This window comes from Muntiacus reevesi, chromosome 18, assembly GCF_963930625.1.
Source record: "Muntiacus reevesi chromosome 18, mMunRee1.1, whole genome shotgun sequence".
Classification (NCBI taxonomy): domain Eukaryota; kingdom Metazoa; phylum Chordata; class Mammalia; order Artiodactyla; family Cervidae; genus Muntiacus; species Muntiacus reevesi.
In genome coordinates this window covers 22,591,062-22,612,566 of record NC_089266.1, presented here as the reverse complement: position 1 = coordinate 22,612,566, position 21,505 = coordinate 22,591,062, and the positions used below count along the sequence as shown (strand labels likewise).

General features: G+C 38.8%; 1 protein-coding gene and 1 pseudogene across 3 annotated transcripts in view; one reads left to right on the top strand and one right to left on the bottom strand.

The window, feature by feature from the left end:
• The window catches only part of FBXL20 (F-box and leucine rich repeat protein 20), a 95,386-nt gene extending 76,377 nt beyond the window's left edge, over positions 1 to 19,009 (bottom strand). Inside the window, exon 1 of one of the 3 annotated variants that reach the window (XM_065908739.1) lies at positions 18,691 to 19,009. In XM_065908739.1, coding sequence (XP_065764811.1) covers positions 18,691 to 18,738 — 48 coding nt within the window. In that variant the 5' untranslated portion in view covers positions 18,739 to 19,009. Of the gene's footprint in view, positions 1 to 8,466; positions 8,503 to 17,876; positions 18,129 to 18,690 lie in introns of those variants that run through there. The other 2 variants (XM_065908740.1, XM_065908741.1) reach the window with 2 other exon arrangements.
• LOC136149795 (large ribosomal subunit protein eL19-like) overlaps positions 1 to 21,505 on the top strand; it is a 239,275-nt pseudogene that overhangs the window by 120,545 nt on the left and 97,225 nt on the right.

The following is a 21,505-nucleotide window of genomic DNA, read 5'->3' as shown; positions in this document are numbered from 1 at the left end:
TCTCCCGCAAAGACAACAGAGTCTTTACTGTCTGAGTCACCAGGAAAAGTCCATGGTACTCAGAAAAGCAAATTCAGGGGCCCAGGTAATTTGCGTTTTCCAGGTGACTGTTAAGCAAATTGAAGTTTGAAAACCAACTCTCTAAACCAAGGCTCTTAATCCTGGGGAAAACCTTTGCTTTGGACTCATTGAGATAATTCTTTAAGCCACTAAAAGGGTTTTCTACTGTGCAGCTCAAAGCATGCTAACTGGACACAAAAATGAATATACAAAAATCAACAACAACTTTATAGCTCCCTAATGACAGTAAATTCTATCATTTCTACCTTTAAAATATATCCAGGATTCAACTACTTCTTACATCTCCATCACAACCAACTTCATACAAGGTACCACTATTACTTTTCTCAATTACTCAAAGAACCTTTAATATCAGTTATATACTACTTCTCTACAAAGCAAGAGTGATCCTTTCAAAGCTTGAATATTCTTCTGCTCAAAAATCCCTATGACTTCCCTTGTCAGAATAGAAACCAAAGGACAAAATGGTCAATAAGTCCATTTATGATCTGCCCTGCTCTCCCATCCGCCCAACCCTCACCCCTACTCCTAGCTCACAACTCTCTTGACCTCTTCCCTCCCAGTTAACCAACCTCCCCGTGACCTGGCCACAGTGACCGACCTGTTCACTCTGTTTCTAGAATATACCAAGAACACTCCCATCTTCCTTTTTGCATTCCTTCGCCTGTAGGAGTTTGCTCCATCATTCCCTGAAGTCTGCTCAAATATTAACCACCAGCAAGCTCTTCCTTAACCATTCTATATAAAATGTGAACCATGCCCAGCTCCCTTCCTCTTTTTCTTATCCCTCATTTCTGTCCATAGCATTTATCAGCATCAGACACATTATGCATTTACTTTTTTATGTTTCATGTCAATTTCCCTTCACTAAATTTTAAACTCTACTTGGGCAGGATTTTGTGTCCTGTTCACTTTTATGCTCTCAGCATCTCTAACAATATCAGGCACATAGAAAGTGCTCAAATATTTGTTGACTGAATTAATGATTAAATAATGTTTAAAGAAAAAAAAAATGACATGTAACCCAAAAAAGCCCATTTGTAGTAACATCAAAAACAGATATGCAAAAAAAAAAAGAACAAAAACCATGTAAGATCTTAAAGAAAGAACTCCCTATCATATTCACGAATAAGAAGGAAATTATAATAAAGATATAAATTCCCTCAAATTTACATGTAAAGCCCATTAATTAATACTGTGGTACTAGCAATAAAAAAGAGATGAAAGAACACAGTTCCAAAAAGGCCTTTGTTTTTTTTTTTTGAACCCTTTAAAAAAATTGTTTATTTTTAGTCAAAGGATAATTGCTTTACAATATTGTATTGGTTTCTGCCAAACATCAGCATAATCAGCCAAAGGTATACACATGCTCCCTCCCCCTTGAACCTCCCTCCCACCTCCAACCCCATCCCACCCGTCTAGGTTGTCACAGGGTCCTGAGTCACGCAGTCATACGGCAAATTTCCACTGGCTGTCTGTTTTACATATTGCAGTGTATGTGTTTCCATGCTAGTCTCTCCTTTCATTTAACTTTCTTCTCCCCCCGACTCCGCTGTCCATAAGTCTGTTCTCTATGTCTGTGTCTCCACTGCTGCCTTGCAAATAAGTTCGTCAGTACCATCTTCTGGATTCCATGTGTATGCTTTGATATATGATATATTTTTCTCTTTATGACTTACTTCACTCTGTATAATAGGCTCTAGGTTCATCCACCTCATTAGAACTGACTCAAATGCATTCCATTTTATGGCTGAGTAATATTCCATTGTATATATGTATATATGTACCAGCTTCTTTATCTATTCATCTGTTGACAGACATCTAGGCTGTTTCAATGTCCTGCTGCTGCTGCTAAGTCACTTCAGTCATATAAAACTCTGTGCGACCCCATAGACGGCAGCCCACCAGGCTCCGCCATCCCTGGGATTCTCCAAGCAAGAACACTGGAGTGGGTTGCCATTTCCTTCTCCACAAAAAGGCCTTTGAATTCATTTAATTAGTTTTACGATAAAAATGGCATTTCAAAACTAGTGGGGAGAAGATGAACTAAATCATGTTGGGACAACTGGCTATCAAAGTTCAGTCAATACTCTTATCTTATAAAACAAACAAAAAACTCTACTTTATAAACAAGCTCCAGGTACGTTAAAAACTACACTACATGGAATTGCAATGAGTCTGACACGACTGAGCAACTATCACTTTCACTTTTCGTCTTCATGGAAGAATATTTATAATCTTGAGATGTCATTCTCTATTCACTAAGTTGTGTCCGACTCTTGTGACCCCATGGACTACAGCCCTCCAGGCTACTCTGCTCGTGGGATTTCCCAGGGAAAAATAATGGAGTGGGTTGCCATTTCCTTCTCAAAGGGCTCCTCCTGACCAAAGGAGTGAACCGGTGACTCCTGCATTGCAGGTGAATTCTTTACCACTGGGCCACCTGGGAAGCCCAATCTTGAGATAAGAGACTTTTTAAAAATAAACACCAAGAGGAAACTGACAAGACTATTTAATGAAAACCTTTGCAAATACATGGGTACATAAAGGGTCAGTATCCAATACAAAGAATACCTAGAAAGAGAAAAAAAAAAAAGACACAATCTAATTTTCAAAATTTAAAAGAGAATAAAATAACCAAGAAGAAAGAAAAATTTCTTTCTTATGGAAAAAATACAAGAGATCAATAAAACATGAAGAGTAAAACAGGAAGATACTGAACTTCAGCAGTAATGAGGGAAATACAAAATACAATAAAACACAATTTTCCTTCTATCACTGAAAAATTTTAAAGTTGAGAAATATCACATGCTGGTGAAGATGTGGAGAAACAAGTTCACTTACATACTAGTGGCCAAAACATAAATTAAGAAGTCAGTTTGACAATATCTAATAAATATAATAATCATATATTCCCTATATGATTCTTCCCTATAAAACTCTCTTCCTGATACTTAATATAAAGGAACATATAAAAGAACATTCACTGTATTTGTGTTTGTAATGCAAAGGACAAAACCTAAAGGCCCATTAATAGCTAGCTAAACAAACTAGAATATGCATATAATGGATTATTATATTGCTGTGAAAAGAAGTGTATCTAACAGACTCAAAGACATAGTGTAGTTAAAATTTCCCAAAGTCAAACGCAGTATGAGGCTACTTACATAACCATAAACACAGAAAACTAAGGCTAGGTAAAAGCACAGGGGGATAAAAAAAGTACGGAAAAAGGCTTTACAAGGACACTCATCAAGTTTAAAACTGGTCCTTATCTCTCTTTATGCTTCTCCTTCTTAAATGAATTTTTATTGAAGTATAGCTGATTTACTAATACAACACTGTGTTAGTCACTGCTATACAGTGAAATGATTCAGTTATACACATACACGCATTCCTTTTGTAAAATTCTCTTCCATTATGGTTTATCTCAGGATACTGAATATAGTTCTCTGTGCTATAAGTAATACTTGGTTGTTTATCTGTTCCTTATCTATAGAGGCGAAGAGGATCAGAATTAGGGGCAGTATAAGAAGGAATTATCGTACTCGAAATGTCTTAGCTTTTTAAAAAAAATTTATGCATGTATTTATATAAATTAAAACACTATAATCTTTAAACTTACTATAATTTTTTAAAAGAGAAAAAGCAAGGTTCTAAACCATATGTCCAACAACTTTGTTCATTCATAAAATGTGAACATGTCCATACATAATAATAGATACATACATTTATAAAATTATAAAATTATTGAACCCATGTCTCTTGCATCGCCTACACTGGCATATGGGTTCATTACCACTGAGCTACTAGGGCTTCCCTTTATAGTGAACAGTTAATTATAACTTAACTTCTCTTCCAAGAACAAATATGAAAGCAAACGTGGCGCAGTGGTCAAGAATCTGCCGGCTAATGCTGGAGACACAAGAGACACGGGTTCAATCCTTGGGTGGGGAAGAAACCCTGGAGTAGGAAATGGCAACCCACTCCAGTATTCTTGCCTGGGAAATCCCATCGACAGAGACTGGCACTCTACAGTTCATGGGGTCGCAAAAAGTCGGACATGACTAGGCACTCATATGCACATACACACACACACACACGCACACCAGAAGTCAATACTCTTATCTTATAAAACAAACAAAAAACTCTACCTTATAAACAAGCTCCAGGTACGTTAAAAACTACACTGTTTTTTGCAAAAACAGAAGTGGGCAGAAGAAAGACCCGTCCCTGAAACACATTACACTAAGAAACCTGAGGTTACTTTAGGACAGCCAAAGCAGATGATGCTCAAGCTGACTTTATCTAAAATAATGGTACACTGCAGAGACTGCCAGTCATTTAATCAGTCACAGTCCAACTTCAGCCGTAGTAAATAAAAGCTACAAGAAGGTTTACTGAACTTATTTTTGGTTGTTTTTTTGTTAGTCGCTCAGTTGTGAACAACTCTTTGCGACCCTATGGACTGCAGCCCACCAGGCTCCTCTGTCCATGGGATTTCCCAGGCAAGAATACTGGAGTGGGCTGCCATTCCCTCCTCCAGGGAATATGCCTAATACAGGGATCGAACCTGTGTCTCTTGCATCTCCTGCATTGGCAGGTGGGTTCTTTGCCACTAGCGCCAGCAGGAAATTTTTGGCTAAATTATACATAAGATTTCAATTTGATCATTTCCTTTCTAGTACCACTGGCATTAAGCAAAACAACTACTTACAAAAACTATTTGGCTGGCTATCCACCTTCAACCTGAATGTGTATCCAGGCCTAATTTCACAAGAGAAAAACATTATTTCCAGTTAAGATAATGTGGAGCATATATATTCTCCCCTGGCTCCCAGCCTAATGCTGAACTGAATCCTGTCCTTTTCATTCTGTTAATTCATCTCTGAAACAATACTGTTACTAGAAATACTGACAAGTCCCCAGTCACTTGACAACAGTCAGAATAGGTAAAACCTAGAAAAATAAAGCTGGATCCTAGGTAGGTGTGTAGTACTATCAAGACTAGAAAGGTAATGTAGTGAATTATCACACATTTCATATGAATATATATTTGATAGATGTTAGAAGGGTCAGAGGGGCTTTCCTGGTAGCTCAGCTGCAATGCAGGAGACCCCGGTTCAATTCCTGGGTCAGGACGATCCCCTGGAGAAGGGATAGGCTACCCATTCCAGTATTCTTGGGCTTCCCTTGTGGCTCAGCTGATGAAAGAGTCCCCCTGCAATGTGGGATAACTGGGTTCAATCCCTGGGTTAGGAAGTTCCCCTGGAGAAGGGTCAGAAAGATCTTGGCCATAACTCCAGAACACTTTGCACTTTATGGATGGGATTATTTTTAATGCAATTTCAAATTATTGAAATAAATAATTTAAACACTCTTTTTCTCAGTATTCTTCCTGATATTAATATTTTATTCTATTAAGCCTAGTTGATCTTTGACCTAGAAATGTATGTTTATTCATAAAATACTGTATCCTGAATTTTTATTATTTTTCTCTCAACAGTGGTATATTGTTTATTACATGGGTATCTAAAAGGAATTTATGACTTGGTAGGGTTTATACAGAGTATTTGTTCACAGTTGTTTAAGAGTTACTTAAGTTGGCTAATAAGCCAAAGAACAGGTTCAATGCCCACGCTTTCCAGTTCACATGAAATTAACTTTGCTCAATTCTTTGGCCACAAATTTAAGTGTTAATCAATCGTAACCAACATCTTATAAATACCTGCTATGGATCAAAAGAGTAACAAACAATGGGTAAATTTTTCATAACAACCCATTCTCAGTTGGCATGCCCTACAGGCACATATAGCAGGCTTCAAGTCAACTGAATTGAAGTTCTGGCTTTTAAATACTTGGCTATTTAACGTGGGAAATGACAGCCTTCAGAGCATCTGCTTTCTTATTGATAAAACAGCAGAAAAATATCCTCTACCTACAAGTTTTCTAAGTTCAAATGAAATCATAAATGGGAACATGTTCTTTAATGTGTAAAACACTGTATTAAGCTGTTACTTAAGATAGTTCAAAATATCTGTCCTACTGAAGGGAAGTTAGCAGGATGCCCTCCATATACGAGGGTCAGCATCTTTCAATTATTTATAAATTCCTTAAAAATATTTATTATTTGCCTTAAAAACAAATGGAACAGTATGTGTATAACTAACTACTACATAATGAGTTTCTGGAACTACCGGTCTAAGTGTTATTTTCTTGTTACTAGTTTTCTTTTTCTTTTTTAAAATGTATTAATTTTTAAATTGAAGGATAACTGCTTTACAGAATTGTGTTTTCTGTCAAACCTCAACATGAATCGGCCATAGGTGTACATGTGTTCCCTCCCTCTTGACCCTCCCTCCCATCTCTCTCCCCATCCCACCCCTCTAGGCTGACACAGAGCCCCTGTCTGAGCTGCCTGAGACACACAGCAAATTCCCATTGGCTATCTATTTTACATATGGTAATGAAAGTTTCCATGTTACTTTCTCCATACATCTCACCCTCTCCTCCCGTCTCCCCATATCCACTCTTCTTCTAACCTTGATTAATTTCTGCTTAAATTTCTGAGAAATGTCCAGCTTTAGAGAAGAGCAGTTACTCTGACTAGCTCTCTCTTTAGTAATCCTACTGCTTTGTTTCCCAAGAAATGAAATTGTTTCTTATAACTCTCCCATATAGCTAACACTGCCAGAACCCACTAAATTATTTTTCTCATGCAGTTTTCTTCCTATATAGATTACAAACTCCCTGAGGAACAGAAGATGCTTTGGAGCAGTTTGGCATTTCTAACACCTATCAGTATTTAACACATACTAATGCTAAATAAAATTTAAACAGAACTAAACTCCTACCAACAGCATGCCCTGGTTTTCTAGACTGAGAATTTCTGTGCTCCAGACAAGGTCAGATTAGCTTTGCTGAGTTCCCAGATATATTTGTTCTTGGTAGTTTGACAGGTTGTAGCATGGTATGATAGTTTCATTAGTATAACTGAATGTATTTCAGTTGTAAAATGTACAAGTTGTAACATAACTGTATTTTAGGAGCTACACATTAGCTATTGCTCTTGCTTCTAGGGCTAAAACATCTAGGACAGGACAGAAACCTGAAAAGAGCTACTGGTTTTATGATGGCAAATCCATGGTATGTAAACTGATTTCCCTATGGAGTTCAAGTTGTAAGTACAAATTAACTTTGTATTCTTTCAAGGGATTAGTATTGTACAAAAAATTTCACTGGTGAGTCTAAATGTCTAATTCAGATTGCTACTTATTTATCTCTACTATGCAATTTGGCTGCCATAAATGAAATCCAGTTTCATTTATTCCTCCTTAATGCTGTCCATTTAAGTCATGGAGAATTATTAAAAAGTAAGAGTTTCAGGGTCTTCCCTGGTGGCTCAGTGGTAAAGAATCCCTCTGCAAATGAAGGAGACACGAGTTCAATCTCTGGTCCAGGAAGATCCTACAGGCCGAGGAGCAACTAAGCCCATGTGGCACAACGATCCAGCCTGTGCTCTAGAGCCTAGGAACCACAACCACCGAGCCACATCTACTGAAGCCTGCACATCGCAACTAGAGAGTAGCCCCTGCTCGCCACAACTAGAGAAAAGCTTGTGCAGCAAGAAGACCCAGCACAGCCAAAAATAAATTAAAAAAAAATTTTAAAGTAAGAGTTTTAGGTTTAATCTTTTCTGTTTCAACAGAGGTATAATGGGCATAAAACATTGTATTAGTCCAGTTTGTAATAAGGTAGGGAAATAGATACTGGAAACCTTATTTAAGAGCTATAAAGACAGAGAAGTTAGCAGTTTTCCCCAGTATGTAGTGTGAGTTTACGGTAGTGCAAACAGAAGGTCTCTGGAGTTCTTGACTCCTGTATTGAGGCCAAATTTTTCTGTCTGGACCACAAACTGATGTGCTCAGATGAAATTTATGTCATTTAGGGCCTTTAATCCACCTTTTGAGGCAAATAATCTAAATGCAATTATTCTTTCTTAAGGAATGTGTTGACCTCGGTAAAACTGCATTTTTTGTTGTTGTGTAGATCTATATTTGGGAAGCTGCTTTTGTATAACTCCAGTCAGCTGTGACTAAGGATACTGAATATTAAGTCCCTTATCTTCCTGAAGTTACCATTCATGATAATATGTTAGGAAAGTTACATTATTAAATAAATGCTTCAACTTATCCAAGGACACTTCCAAAATATATCAGGTTTCCTTTCTACAAATGGGCTGCAGAAACAAGCTATGATGTGACTTTTGCAACAGAAGTGTCTTTACATGAAGGTACGTAAATAACTTTCAAAAAAACTGATAAGGATGAGTGTGGGGAAAGCAATGCAGTGCTCCTAAAAATAAATAAAGGCATCTCTACTTACTTGTCCATGTTCAGTCATGCCATAGCTTTATTTTCTACAAAACAGAAAAGGAAGAATGACCAGTTTCTTGGGTAAAAGCTGACTGTTTTATACGTCAACTTACAATTTGGTTCCAGATTCTCATCTTAGGAGACATTTACCCACATCTGCCTAACAGTGAACACAATAATGGTTACAGTATAAACTCCATATAAACATCATCAAATTATTACTAATTAAACTTCATAGGTTCAACTACATAGTTCAACTACACTGATTAAAATTCATAGGTGTTCCTGTCCAATAAACCCAACTTATAAAATTGAATCAGAGGAAAAGAAATCATTAGTTACATTCTTTCTTTTGTAATACTTTTTCCTTTAACTAGTATATTCCTTTAAACTATTTAAAACAATGATTTACGAAAAATCTACTCAAAACCACTTTCACTCCAGAAAGTAATATAATAATAGGCATCATTTATTGAGCCCTTATTGTACAATAGACCATGTACAATGTTTGTTCAATGTTATAAAAACATCATAGAATTTAATCTTTATAATCCAGTGTAGTAGGTTTTATACCCATTTTTTAGATATTGAAAATTTGAGACTTTGAGAGAGTAAATGACTTGTCTTAGGTCATACAAGGCTTCTCACGTGGCTCAGTGGTAAAGAATGCACCTGCCAAGGCAGGAGACCCAGGTTTGATCTCTGAGTCGAGAATATCCCCTGGAGGAGAAAATGGCAACCCACTCCAATAATCTTGCCTGGAGAATCCCATGGACAGAAGAGCCTGATGAGACACAGTTCACGGGGTCACAAAGAGTCAGACACAGTGTGTGCAACCAAGCACACACACACACTAAGTTCATACAGATGGTAAATGGCAAAGCCAGGGCACAAACTCAGACTTTAAAGCTAATGCTTTTAAATAGGTTCTCTTTATACAAATATATAAATTCCAAAAATATTAAAAACTGAATCATAACACACTAAACTCCAGGATATCACACAATCATTATACCTATTCCTCACTCCTTGGCAAAAATCATTCAAACAGATATAACCTATCTGATGCTATTAAAGTGCTGCACTCAATATGTCAGCAAATTTGGAAAACTGAGCAACGGCCACATGACTGAAAAAGGTCAATCCTCATCCCAATTCCCAAGAAGGGCAGTACTAAAGAATGTTCAAACCATTGGACAATTACACTTATTTCCTATGCTAATAAGGTTATGCTCAAAATCCTCCAAGCTAGGCTTCAGCATTATGTGAACTGAGAACTTTTAGATGTTCAAGCTGGGTTTAGAAAAGGCACAGGAGCCAGAGATCAAACTGCCAACATTCGCTGGATCATACAGAAAGCAAGAGAATTCCAGAAAAACATCTACCTCTGTTTCACTGACTACACTAAAGCCTTTGACTGTGTGGATCACAACAAACTGGAAAACTCTTTAAAGAGATGGGAATACCAGACCATCTTACCTGTCTCCTGAGAAACCTGTATGAGGGTCAAGAAGAAAGAGTTAGAACCCCATATGGAACAACTAACTGGTTCAGGATTGAGAACAGCTGTTTATTGTCATGCTGTTTATTTAACTTAAATGCAGAGCACATTATGCAAAATGCTGGGCTGGATGAAGTGCAAACAAGCTGGAATCAGGACTGCCGGGAGAAATATCAACCTCAGATACGCAGATGATACCACTCTAATGGCAGAAAGCAAAAAGGAACTAAAGAGTCTCTTGATGAGGGTGAAGGAGGAGAGTGAAAAAGTCAGCTTAAAACTGAGCAGTCAAAAAACTAAGATCATGTCATCCAGTCCCATCACTTTATGGTAAATAGAAGGGGAAAAAGTGGAAGCCGCAATAGATTTTCTCTTCTTAGGCAATAAAATCGCTGTGGATGGTGACTGCAGCCATGAAATTAGAAGATGATTGCTTCCTGGTAGGAAAGCTATGACAAACCCAGACAGTGCATTAAAAAGCAAAGGCATCACTTTGCAGACAAAAGTCCATATAGTTAAGGCTATGACCTTTCCAGTAGTAATGTACAGATGTGAAAGCTGGACAATAAAGAAGGCAGAGCAATGAAGAGTTGATGCTTTCGAATTGTGGTGCTCAAGAAGACTCTTGAGAGTCCCTTGGAAGACAAGGAGATCAAACCAGTCAATCTTAAAGGAAATCAATCCTGAACACTCTTTGGAAGGACTAATGCTAAAGCTGAAGCTTCAATACTTTGGCCACCTGATGCAGACAGCTGATTCATTGGAAAAGCTGAAAATGGGAAAGTTTGAAGGCAAAAGAAGAGGGCAACAGAGAATGAGATGGTTGGATGGTATACTGATTCATTGGACATGAACTTGGACAAACTCCGGGAAATGGAGTCGGACATGAGTTGGCTGGCGACTGAACAACAACCATATCTGTATACAGATATACATGCATAGGGTCAGAGGGGCTTCCCTGGTGACTCAGTGGTAAAGAATCCTCCTGCCAATGCAGAAGGCACACGTTTGATCCCTGATCTGAGAAGATCCCACATGCTGCAGGGCAACCGAGCCCCAGAGACACAACTATTAAGCCTGTGCTCTAGAGTCTAGGAGCCGCAACTACTGAGCGCATGTGCGGAGACTGCTGAAGCCCATGCCCTAAAGTCCACGCTCCATAGCAAGAGAAGCCACTGCAATGAGAAGCCCACATTGCAACTAGAGAGTAGCCCCTGCTGGCTGCAACTAGAGAAAAGGCCATGCAGCAACAAAGACTCAGCACAGCCAAAAATGAAATAAAGTGTATATAAAATAAAGAATATTTATATATAATAGTATTTAATTAATAAATAAATAAATATAGGGTCAGGTCACAAAAGCTGTTTTGTGTTTACTATAATAGTAGTTAGAAACAAAGAAATGTAAGAACACTGGCAATAAACTGAATATCTAATCTCCAACTCACAGCAACCTGGGGGATTTATTTAGAGAGAATCACACAATCTCCACGCTGGAAGGAACCTTAAGAGTTGAGACAATGGAGGTACAGAGAGACAATTTACCCTCAGGCACACAGATACACATGTATATGTGTATATAAAATAGTTATGCATGTGTTTCCTAGTTAAGAAATTATTCCTTTCTAAAGATGTCATTTTAATGTTTTCATTCTCTCCTTACACAAATTAATTTCAAAATTAGAACATTAAAATACATAGATGATCTGGCTCAAAAAATAAGATGACAAAAAAAGGATAACATATTCCAACAGAGAACTGTAGCTAACTAACATTTATACTTAACATTACAACGTTAATTTTCAAGGAACTGTAAATCTCTTCTCTTTTTCTTCACGCCACCCATCTGAACAAAGCAAAAAAGACAAAAAATAAAACAAACCTGACTCTTTGATGCTAACTGCAATTCAGAATAAAAGCAGTTGGCAATGACTTTCCCTGGAGGGAAGCATAAAACAAGAGGTATTCTACATTTAAAAGCCTGCCCTAATCTAGAAATTTTACTGCTTTATTTTTGCCTGTCCCTCCTGTCACATAAATTCTCATTCTGCATACAGTAAAACAAACTCAAAGCCTCTCAGAATAGCCACGCCTATGGCATATTCTTACTACTGCAAATTACAAGTAAGAAACTGAGAATGCTTTTCCATTTTTCACTTTTAAATGATTGTGAAATTATATGTGCCTGCATCCTTCGGTTGATCAGAAAGTCTCACTCACCAGCAAATATCATAACAGGTGGTACATTTGATAATATAAAATTGGGCAGGCATTTGATATATTGCCTATCTTCACCTCCTTGTTATTAGATATGACTTGTGTCTTAGCACCAAAGTAATGCATAAAATCAATATACTATTTACTTTCACAGTGTTCTATTTCCTTTTTTAGTTTTTACTAGAAATTCCTGGGATCAAGGACAAAAATGACAGAAGACACAGCCAATACCTGTTTCATAACTGACTAAATCCTTGTTTACCATGTTTTATTAATAGGTGACTTTTAATTCATAGAAACTTAAAAGACAGCAAAATGGATTAAATTAACTATATTTCCATCTGATTACAATTGTCAAATATGTGGCTTAATAAAGACAACAAAATATCATAAAATCAAATTAGAGGAAATATGATTAGGGAATAAAGAGATTACTTACCTATACCTTTAAATCACATGCCTGCTAAATACTTATTTGATATGTGCTGAAAATAACTAGCCAGCAATGCCATTCTTTTAACAGAAATCGTCTTCAAGAGCTAATGCAAATCTGCTTTGGATTTATTACATTTAAATACATATATTTTTTAAAGTTATATAATTAAGCAACATGAATCAAGCACACGTAGTTCAATACTACCACCTACTGTTAGTGGCTATTATTAAGTTAAAATCTTTTTATCTAATGGGTCCAAGTGCATTAAGATATATAAACCACCAGTTGGAAAAAAAAACAAACCACAGTTGGATGCCTTCATTATTCTGAGGCAATTTTTGGTGGGGGTCTGATTTAAGAATTTATGAATTCTGGGATATTAAATAGGAAAACAGTGTAAAAGCAACTATGCACAGCAGCTAAATTTGGTCAGTTTAAGGGCATTCTTTCTTTTTCCTCCCTCCCTTGGATTTTCCTAGTGTAACGGAATATTTTATTTTGGACATCTAAAAATACCCTTGCAAAACCACAGTACTAGTTAGATTACTGAAATTTTTAATTTAGTTTCCAATCTGTCACCAGTTAAGAAACAGTAATCTAAGAGCTAGGAATAAAAAAAGTACTCATTAATCTGCAAGAAAAATGATACCAAAATTTGAAAAGATACAACTCTGAAGATGAAAATAGAAGGATTTTTAAAATTAAGATCAAAAAACAACACCAACAGCTAAAAACTGACAAATGGCCTAGAACATGAAGACATGACTTTAAAAGTGTGGATACTTCTAACAGAAATACTGCTTTAACGAATGAAAATCTTCAATGTAGAAATACATTACGTCTTATAACGTAGGACTTAAATATCAACAATACATTTTGTACAGTTTCTGCCAAGTTAAAAAAATTTAATGACTTAAGCATAATTGCCAGTACCTAGCTATTTATCTTATGTATACTGTAGCAAGATACAAACGTATGTTTAAGTAATGAGTGAACACAATATAAGTACATGACACAATGTACTGTGCTTCAAAAGGGCCTATGATTGTAAAATAAAGAAGCATCAGTAACACTATTCAAAAAAGAACAGATTGTCTGAATGAGCCTAAAAAGCACACTTCTAATTTTGATTTTCTATAGTAATGCTCAGTAATAGGTAATTGCTTTCAAACCAATCTCTAAAGTGTTAAAAACAAAATTCCTTACTTTCACTAGTTCTCCTCCCATTGCAAGTCCTTTCAAATAGAGTTAAACAAATGACTCTCACCCACTGGAAAATATATATAACATTTTCCACATGTACCAACTTGGAAAATATGGTTATTTACTATGCAAAATGTTCTTTAGATTAGAGGATAAAACCTTAAGGGAAAAAAGGGTCACTACTGCACTTTTAACTAAACTCTGTGACTGAGCCTACAAACTTTAACAAATACTGGGGTGGCTATTTCAGAAGAAATGACCAAGGTCAGCTTTCAATAAAAAATTAGATTCACAGGATCTGGAATAAAACGAACATTAGTAATTGATTTTAACTCCTTTTTCTTACAGAGGAGGTAAATGACCAAACCAGAGAAGTGAAAAGAGATGACCAAAGCTATAGTCAGTTGGTTGACAAAAATCAAAATTAACTTAAAAAATCAAGATTAACTAAATCAAGTGTTAACTCCCAACACAGTAAGTTCTTTCTGCCACAAAACAGTTTATGAATTTTCTTATTTTGGACAAAGTGAAGCAGGTAAAGAAATATTACAACCTAATCAAACAAACTTCAGTATTACAGATATATCAGAGCAGCAGCGATATATAATGAAAAAAAAAAGAATAATGCCCAGTGTTTCAAAATACCCAAACTGGAACTTATCACTTCCTAACTATGTGAGTCTTAACTTCTCCAGGCACTGATTAAACTGTAAAATAGTATGAGAATGTCAGTGAATGTTACTAATATATTTTTCTTAGGTTATACTTTTTAATAAATCCAAATAAGATAGAATTTTTCCTCCAATAGTACTACATTCTTATAATGGAGCTAACTAAGTATGACAAAGTGGAGAGGCTTAACTGAAAAATCTAAACTTGGATTCAAGGGCTAGCCTGACACGTGTCTGTCATTAAAGTCACTATGTTAAGATAGTACTAGTTACAGTACTTAAAATGAAGGACAGCTATATTCTCTCAATAGCAAAAGCAAAATAAAACATGCTGGATAGAGAACTCTAGAAAAGCTCTTTCTCACATTTTATGAGCTTTTATACTATGTAATGCTAAAAACAGACCAGAATGATAGAGTGGAGTTAAAAAAAAAATGCAGATTGGAATCTTGGCTTCCCAATGTACTAGCTGTGCAACTTGAATACTTGTCAGGCCCTAGCTTTCCTCAAAATAGAATTGTGAAAATTAGAAGTAACAGAGGTAAAAACATCTATCTCAGTGCACCTGACATACAGGACACATTGAATAATCATTTTTAAATTTGAAAGGAAACTATCCAAAGTTGCCACAAAACAAAGTGTACTACAAGTAACATACAAGTATTTGAATGAGTTTCAATTAAAAGACTAAAACAATTTAGTACACATTATTTTAACTTATAAGGGTTATTACTGTGTAGATCTAATGCCAAAGTGATACAACAAAAAACAATTTTCACATCTGCATATCTTTTTTAAACTCTTTTATCCAACAGTCATCTACTTGGCTATTTCACAGGATGCTATATAGCTGCCTAATAGGTACTCTTCTCCCCTGATTTAACTTAAAAAAATATTTTGTTTTGTTTTTTACCGTTCTAACTGAGAGTGAGATTTAAAGTGTGCGGCTGGCACTTACAACATCCAAAAGCATAATACACAAGAATATTCCCTATAAAAAGACTTTAAATACTTAAACAAAAAAGTTTTAGTTATCCCCCGCCAAAAAGTGGCCAAGCAAAAGAAAATAATCTTTCACTTGTTGTATTAACCACAACTAACTTGAAATTAGTTGTTACATATTTGCTATAGAAATTTCCTACACTCAGAAAAATCCTCAAAGCTACCTACTTACAATTATAAAATTATCAGTCTTTTAAAAAATCTTCTGAGATTATGAGAATTTTAAAAATGTGATGTAAATTTTTAGATATGAGAAGCCTGTTTATCTTATCTACATCTTTTATCCACGGAAAGTAAACATTTAAAATGTTTTCAATGAATTAGCAATAAGTGTATTATTTCATGAGAGATCAAATAGTTTATTGTTTTATTACTTGTAAATTAGGTTATTAAGGGGTATATGATTTTAAAAATACTCAGATAAGGAAACTCATTAACAGGTATCATTTGCAGTCCCTTCTCATTTGTATTCCAGCATGAACACTTCCATGGGGTCTTGAAGAGTCAGATACTGACTTAGAGACTGAACAACAACAGAAACACTTCACATCACAGTAAGAATAGCTTTTTGTTTACAAATAAACATTTTAATCACAAACACTGTAGAAGGACGGGTGTTCCCTCTCTCATTCTTATTGTTCTTCTCAGACATTTTCAGAAAACTTTGGTTCCCAGTTAATACCAATCAACACAAACAGATATGCTTAATAAAGCAATACATTTTCTTATTATTTTAGAACCATCAGTACAGATAAACTACAAATTAAAATATAAGTATAAAAACAGGATATAGTGATACAATTTTAAAGCACAAACTACAAATTTCCAACAATTACATAACTTAAAAGTGAATAGCAAAATGATAAAGAGCTGACTGCAATGGCGAAAAGCTATCCTCCACTCAATTCTCCAGTATTTGGGTCTCCCTTTGAAGATTTCTGTTAACTGTTAAATGTCTATTTGGTAATTCTAACGACAGTCTGGACTTCTACAGTAGTAGTGAATATGAAACCATCATAAATTAAGCTTTCTGGGTCTCTCTACATCAGGGCAACATAAAGTCCTATTAAAGTAAACACAAACATAACCTACTGTAATAGTATCTTCCCATGACTAACTCTAAAGAGACCAATTCCTTGATTTTCTCCACTCCTGGCGCTGCAGTAACGTTGTACCTCTGAATTTAAACTCTCCCCAAACACTTCCTGTCTTGACCTTTGTGGGTAAATTAAAATATTTTCTCCATAAGCAAAAAAAGAAATCAAGGAAAAGATTAAACTGAAGACCCTCAGGTAACGATTTCACTTCTACGCTTAGTTGGCAAGTCTCCTGAAACTTCTGTCTCACTGTTTTACAACTTCATCCTCCAAATGAAAATGAAGAAAAACACCAAGTGAGATGTACACTGAAGGTGAGTGATTCCAGGTCAGCCTGATTCTCTGTCAAAAAAGACCAGGTAACATTTACTCTTCTTGCTGTTGTTTCTTTCTCTTTCTTGTCCACTCAACAAACCTCCCCGTATATTACTATACTACAGTAATTCACCTGTAGTTACAATACTTCACTTCCCAAAGGAATCATTTCCCAACACTGCCTACTTCCTAAAGATGGTTTCAGATGTTTTCTTTCTTCATCCACTCCAAAATTTCGCTACTAAAACCTCTCTCATCGGAGAAAAAGTTCTCAGAGACAAAGGGACTTGAAAGGATTTTCTTAAGTCTCTCAGACCTTCGTCCCAATCTCAAAGCCTGTACACAACTAAGAGTTCCCAGAAACAATGAGCTACAGAAGTACAGACCACACGGGAAAGAAGAGGAAGTACCAGAACAATACCCAGACCACACAGCACCGAAAACCCGTGGACGTTACTATCATCTCAGTCTACCACCCCTACTCCCCTAGTTTAACCAAAGTGTCTCAAACTCAAGAGAAAAAGTCCCGGGCCCATAATTTCCCCCTCGCTTCAAGAATAAAGTGGCAGAAAGAAAAGAAACGAGGTCCCTCCGGTCGATCGCAGCTGTGATGCTTTTTCTGCCGGGTGAAGAGAGGCAAGCCAAGGGTTGTGTGAAGAATGGAAAGCTGAGTGATATTGGGGGGAGGGGGAATTAGGGCGCCAGAGCTAATCCCCCGCCAGGGCCCGCGAGTGGAAGACGCAGGAAGCGACCAGCCGGGAGGACAAGGGAAGCCGGGCTGCACCAAGCTTTTGGGTGGCGAGAAACGGGAGAGGAGTGTGGCAGCCCCAGAGGCCAGTGGGTGACGGCGCCAGGCGAGAGAGGAGATTCGGTGCGGAGCGAATTTTCCGGGGCATGAGAGCGGAAATAGTCTTTTTCACGGGACCCTAGCACCCGCCCCCTTTCCTCCCCCACCCCCGCCCCCGCCCCAAGCGCACACCTCAAACCTGCTCTTGGTCACTCCGTTCACGTCCCTCCTCATGGGGCCGGCGGGTGCGGCCGGGGCCGGGTGCTGCGGCGTGCAAAGACTGGGGGCCCCGGGCAGGCCCCGGAGTTCCGGTACTGAGAGGAGTTAGAGGAGCAGCGGGATGGGGCGGTCGGCGGGGAGGAGAGACCTCTCGACTCCAGCAGGGCCTCCTCCTCCTCCTCCCGCGGTAGTGGCGACGACTGCTCGTCGCTAGCTCTGCTCTCTTCTCAGCCTCAACTTCAACCCAAAACAAAAACACTCCCCACCTGCCAGCAACGCCGCTCCTCATTGGGCAGAGCCGCCCGGGCCTCGGAACAGCGTGGGGAGGGGGAGGAGGAGGAGCGCGCAGCGGCGCAGGACCACCCCTCCCCCACCCCCGGGTACAGCCCGCGGCCGTCAGCCCAAGAACTACGGGAGCGCGGCGGCGGTGGCGGCGGCGGCGGCGGCGCGAGCCCGCTCTCGCCTCCAAGGCAGACAAGCCCACCGCGAGAAGGAGAGGCAGGGAAGTGCCTATATGTCTGTGTGTATTTGTCTATGGGAGGGGCTGTGGGGCGGGTGCGAGTGCGCGCGTGCTCGCCGACCGGTGAGAGAGAAGAAAGCAGGACAACTGCACACAGCACCCGAGCCCCCTCCTCTCCCTCCGCGACAGGCAGCACGCACCAGCCCACCAAGCACTGGAGCTGTCTGTCTTGTCCTCCCAGCCCCTTAAGTCTTGTCGCTTCCCAGTAGCCCGTGTTGGCACACATGCCCTTCCCAGCCACCCAGCTTCCCTTCCCCTATCACTCACTGTCGCCTTGAACCCAAAGTGCAGCAGGCGGTCCCTGCTCGGAGCCATTTTCCTCCTTTCTGGTAGTCTCTAGATTGGGGCAGTGCTGCTGCTGCTTTCGCCGCCGCCGCTGTTGCCGCCGCTGCTGCCGCCTCCCCCGCCTCCGTGGATTGCATTACCGGGTGTTGCAGCGAGGCTTGGGGGGCCGCTGCGGGGCGTGGATCTCCCTGTGCATGAATCAAGGGGGACAGTTGCGCTGCCGTCTGCTCTGAGGACGAGCGGCGAGGCCGCACCTTGTGCCTTGTGGTCAGGGGGTGCAGTGCAGAAGCTGGGCGACCATTTCTTTTGCTGGGGGAGGGGCGCGCTTTGGTGGAGGTGGGGGCGGGTGAGACAGAAAGGCCTTGACTTCCCCCGCCCCTCTGCCGCCCGACCGCCGCTGGCACCCAATGGGCTCTAGCGCTTACCGGCCCTCCAATCAGCGCTCTGGTTGGTGAGAGCCTGATCCTGACGCCACTTTGGCGGGAGAAACAAGCGTGTCTGAACGAGTAGGCGGTGCGGGGCGGGGAGGTGGGGAGCTTGCCCAATGGTTAACATTCTTTCTCTTTCCATAGAAGCTGGATTGTGTCAAGGTATATGTCATAGTATACTTTAGCAATTCCAGGTCTCGAAACTTATGATCTGATTTCTATGAAATAAGGAATTTGTTTACCTTTAGAGCGGAAAATCACAGAATTATATCCCAAAGATAAAATATTAGAAACTGTATCACAAATTCTAGCAGTCCTGGCTGGACCACTTCTAATTGTATTCCAAAGTAGATGATTTTGTTTTCCTAGCATTTTTGATATGCACTTTTCAGTGATTAGCTTATTATGAATGTCTGATTTAAGAGATGAGCTTACTTAAAGAGTAACAAATGCAGAGATCTTTTAAAAGGGCATATTTTACCTGAAAGGCTTATCCTTCAAGCACTTTTTAAAATTACTTTAAAAAAAAAAATCTTAGGACTTCCTAAGAAAGTAAGCCAGCTTCAGAAACTTATTCTCAGGCTCACACACCCAGGTCTAGATGTTACAGCCTCCTCCTGTCCCAGACACTGTTAATGTTACTGCTTCACGTCAGTCAAATAGAAACAACCTTTTAGTTGCATCTCATCTCAGCAGTTTTCTCCCAGCAAGAACTAACTGATGAATTTGGTGACAGGCCTGCAAAAGATAGTACAAGTGGCTTGAGCAAAATAAAGCAGATGAAAACTTCCACAGGTTTTTCTCTAATTTCAATTATCCTTTCCAGTTAACCCATTATCAAGTACTACTCAGGAGACTTTTTTACTTTGTTAAAATTATTTTGATTGGATTTTTTAAAAGCTGAATAAATAAAAGTATTCAAAAGTTAAAAATTTATGACACATACACATGATGCTTTTTATCAAAGAAATTTATTTGCATGTAAATAAACACATTTTTGTAATGTTTTGGGAAAAAAATCCCACAGATTTTTGTCTACTTTCAAAAAAATGAAAAACCCCAAAGTATTTACAGAACGGCCATATGCACAGAAAATCAAATTTGAAATTTATTTTTAGAAAAGACCCTCCCCAACTGCTCCTGATGTACATTTTTAAAACACAAAATTTAAAGCTCAGTTTCTACAACTGAGCATGTTTCCCAACCTAGCTTCTGAGATGTTAGGTACTGCCTACCCCTCAAAAAAACTTAAGGGTAGAAATAAAGAGGGAGGGAGACTTAGGGATAAAACGTTAAAAAAATGAGACTGTCAAAGGATTGTGAATGAGTTTCCTATATTGGAATCTGCTTTAAGTGACTCGACTGGATACTATGACTCACTGGCTCCCTGGAAGGTTTCTTTTCAGAATTCATGATAGTGCTGCCCTGTATTTTCAGACCTAGGCCTTAAGGAAAATCCTTCCAAGAGCCACCAACCTCAAGCCTAGTTTTGGCAATTATATCCTGTTTCACTTCACGCCTCCCCCCATACTTATTTTAATAAGAAACTGATTTTTTGAATCTGGAATCTTCATGTACATCAGAGCAGGTTTTGACCAAGAACCCCTAACATGAAGCCAAAAGACAGAAGAGGAATCAGGTCAAACTAAGAATACATAAGACACCAGCAGCAGAAGATAGGTAGAAGTTGACTTCATGTCCTTGTCGTCTTTTGAAACAGAAGAATGAGTACACCTAGACAGGAGGGAGGTGTCCCAGGCTTGGTTTATTCTGCCTCTTCTCCTCCACCCTGTGGAGAAATGCAGTGCTCCCTGGTTCTCAGGCAGGGTGAAGCAGTTTAGCCCCGGCTCCCTGTTAAGCAAGTTCAGATGCTGGGTCAGTGTGTGGGGTGTGCCCATCGACAATTCAGGGGCTTATCCTTCATCCAGATCCTAACTCGGAATTCTTTGATCTGGGATGAAGACAGAAAGAGAGAAAAAGCTTCCCAGTTTACTCATTTTGGTATTTGTTGGCTCTACTTGGGGGAGCTGAGCCCCTGATATTATGCAGTACATTCCCCATACTTTCCCCACTCAAACTTAAAAACCATTTTAACTTTTTTTTTTTTTTCCTGCAGAAACCAATGGGATAGGATTCAAAACTAGGTGAGAAACTTGTGAGAAATCCAACCTGGTTGTATGTCTGAGAGGCTGCTACTGTGTCAGCATCACAAGATAAAGCACTCTGGTATCACCTTGCCCATGTCCTCCTTAGTGTCACCCAAGACATTTGACTCTGATACGGTAACCGATAACTTTTCTTGCTCCACTTTGCAATGTTTCATTTCCTACTTCTTATTACCTTGGGACACAAAAGTGGCAGAGTTGTTG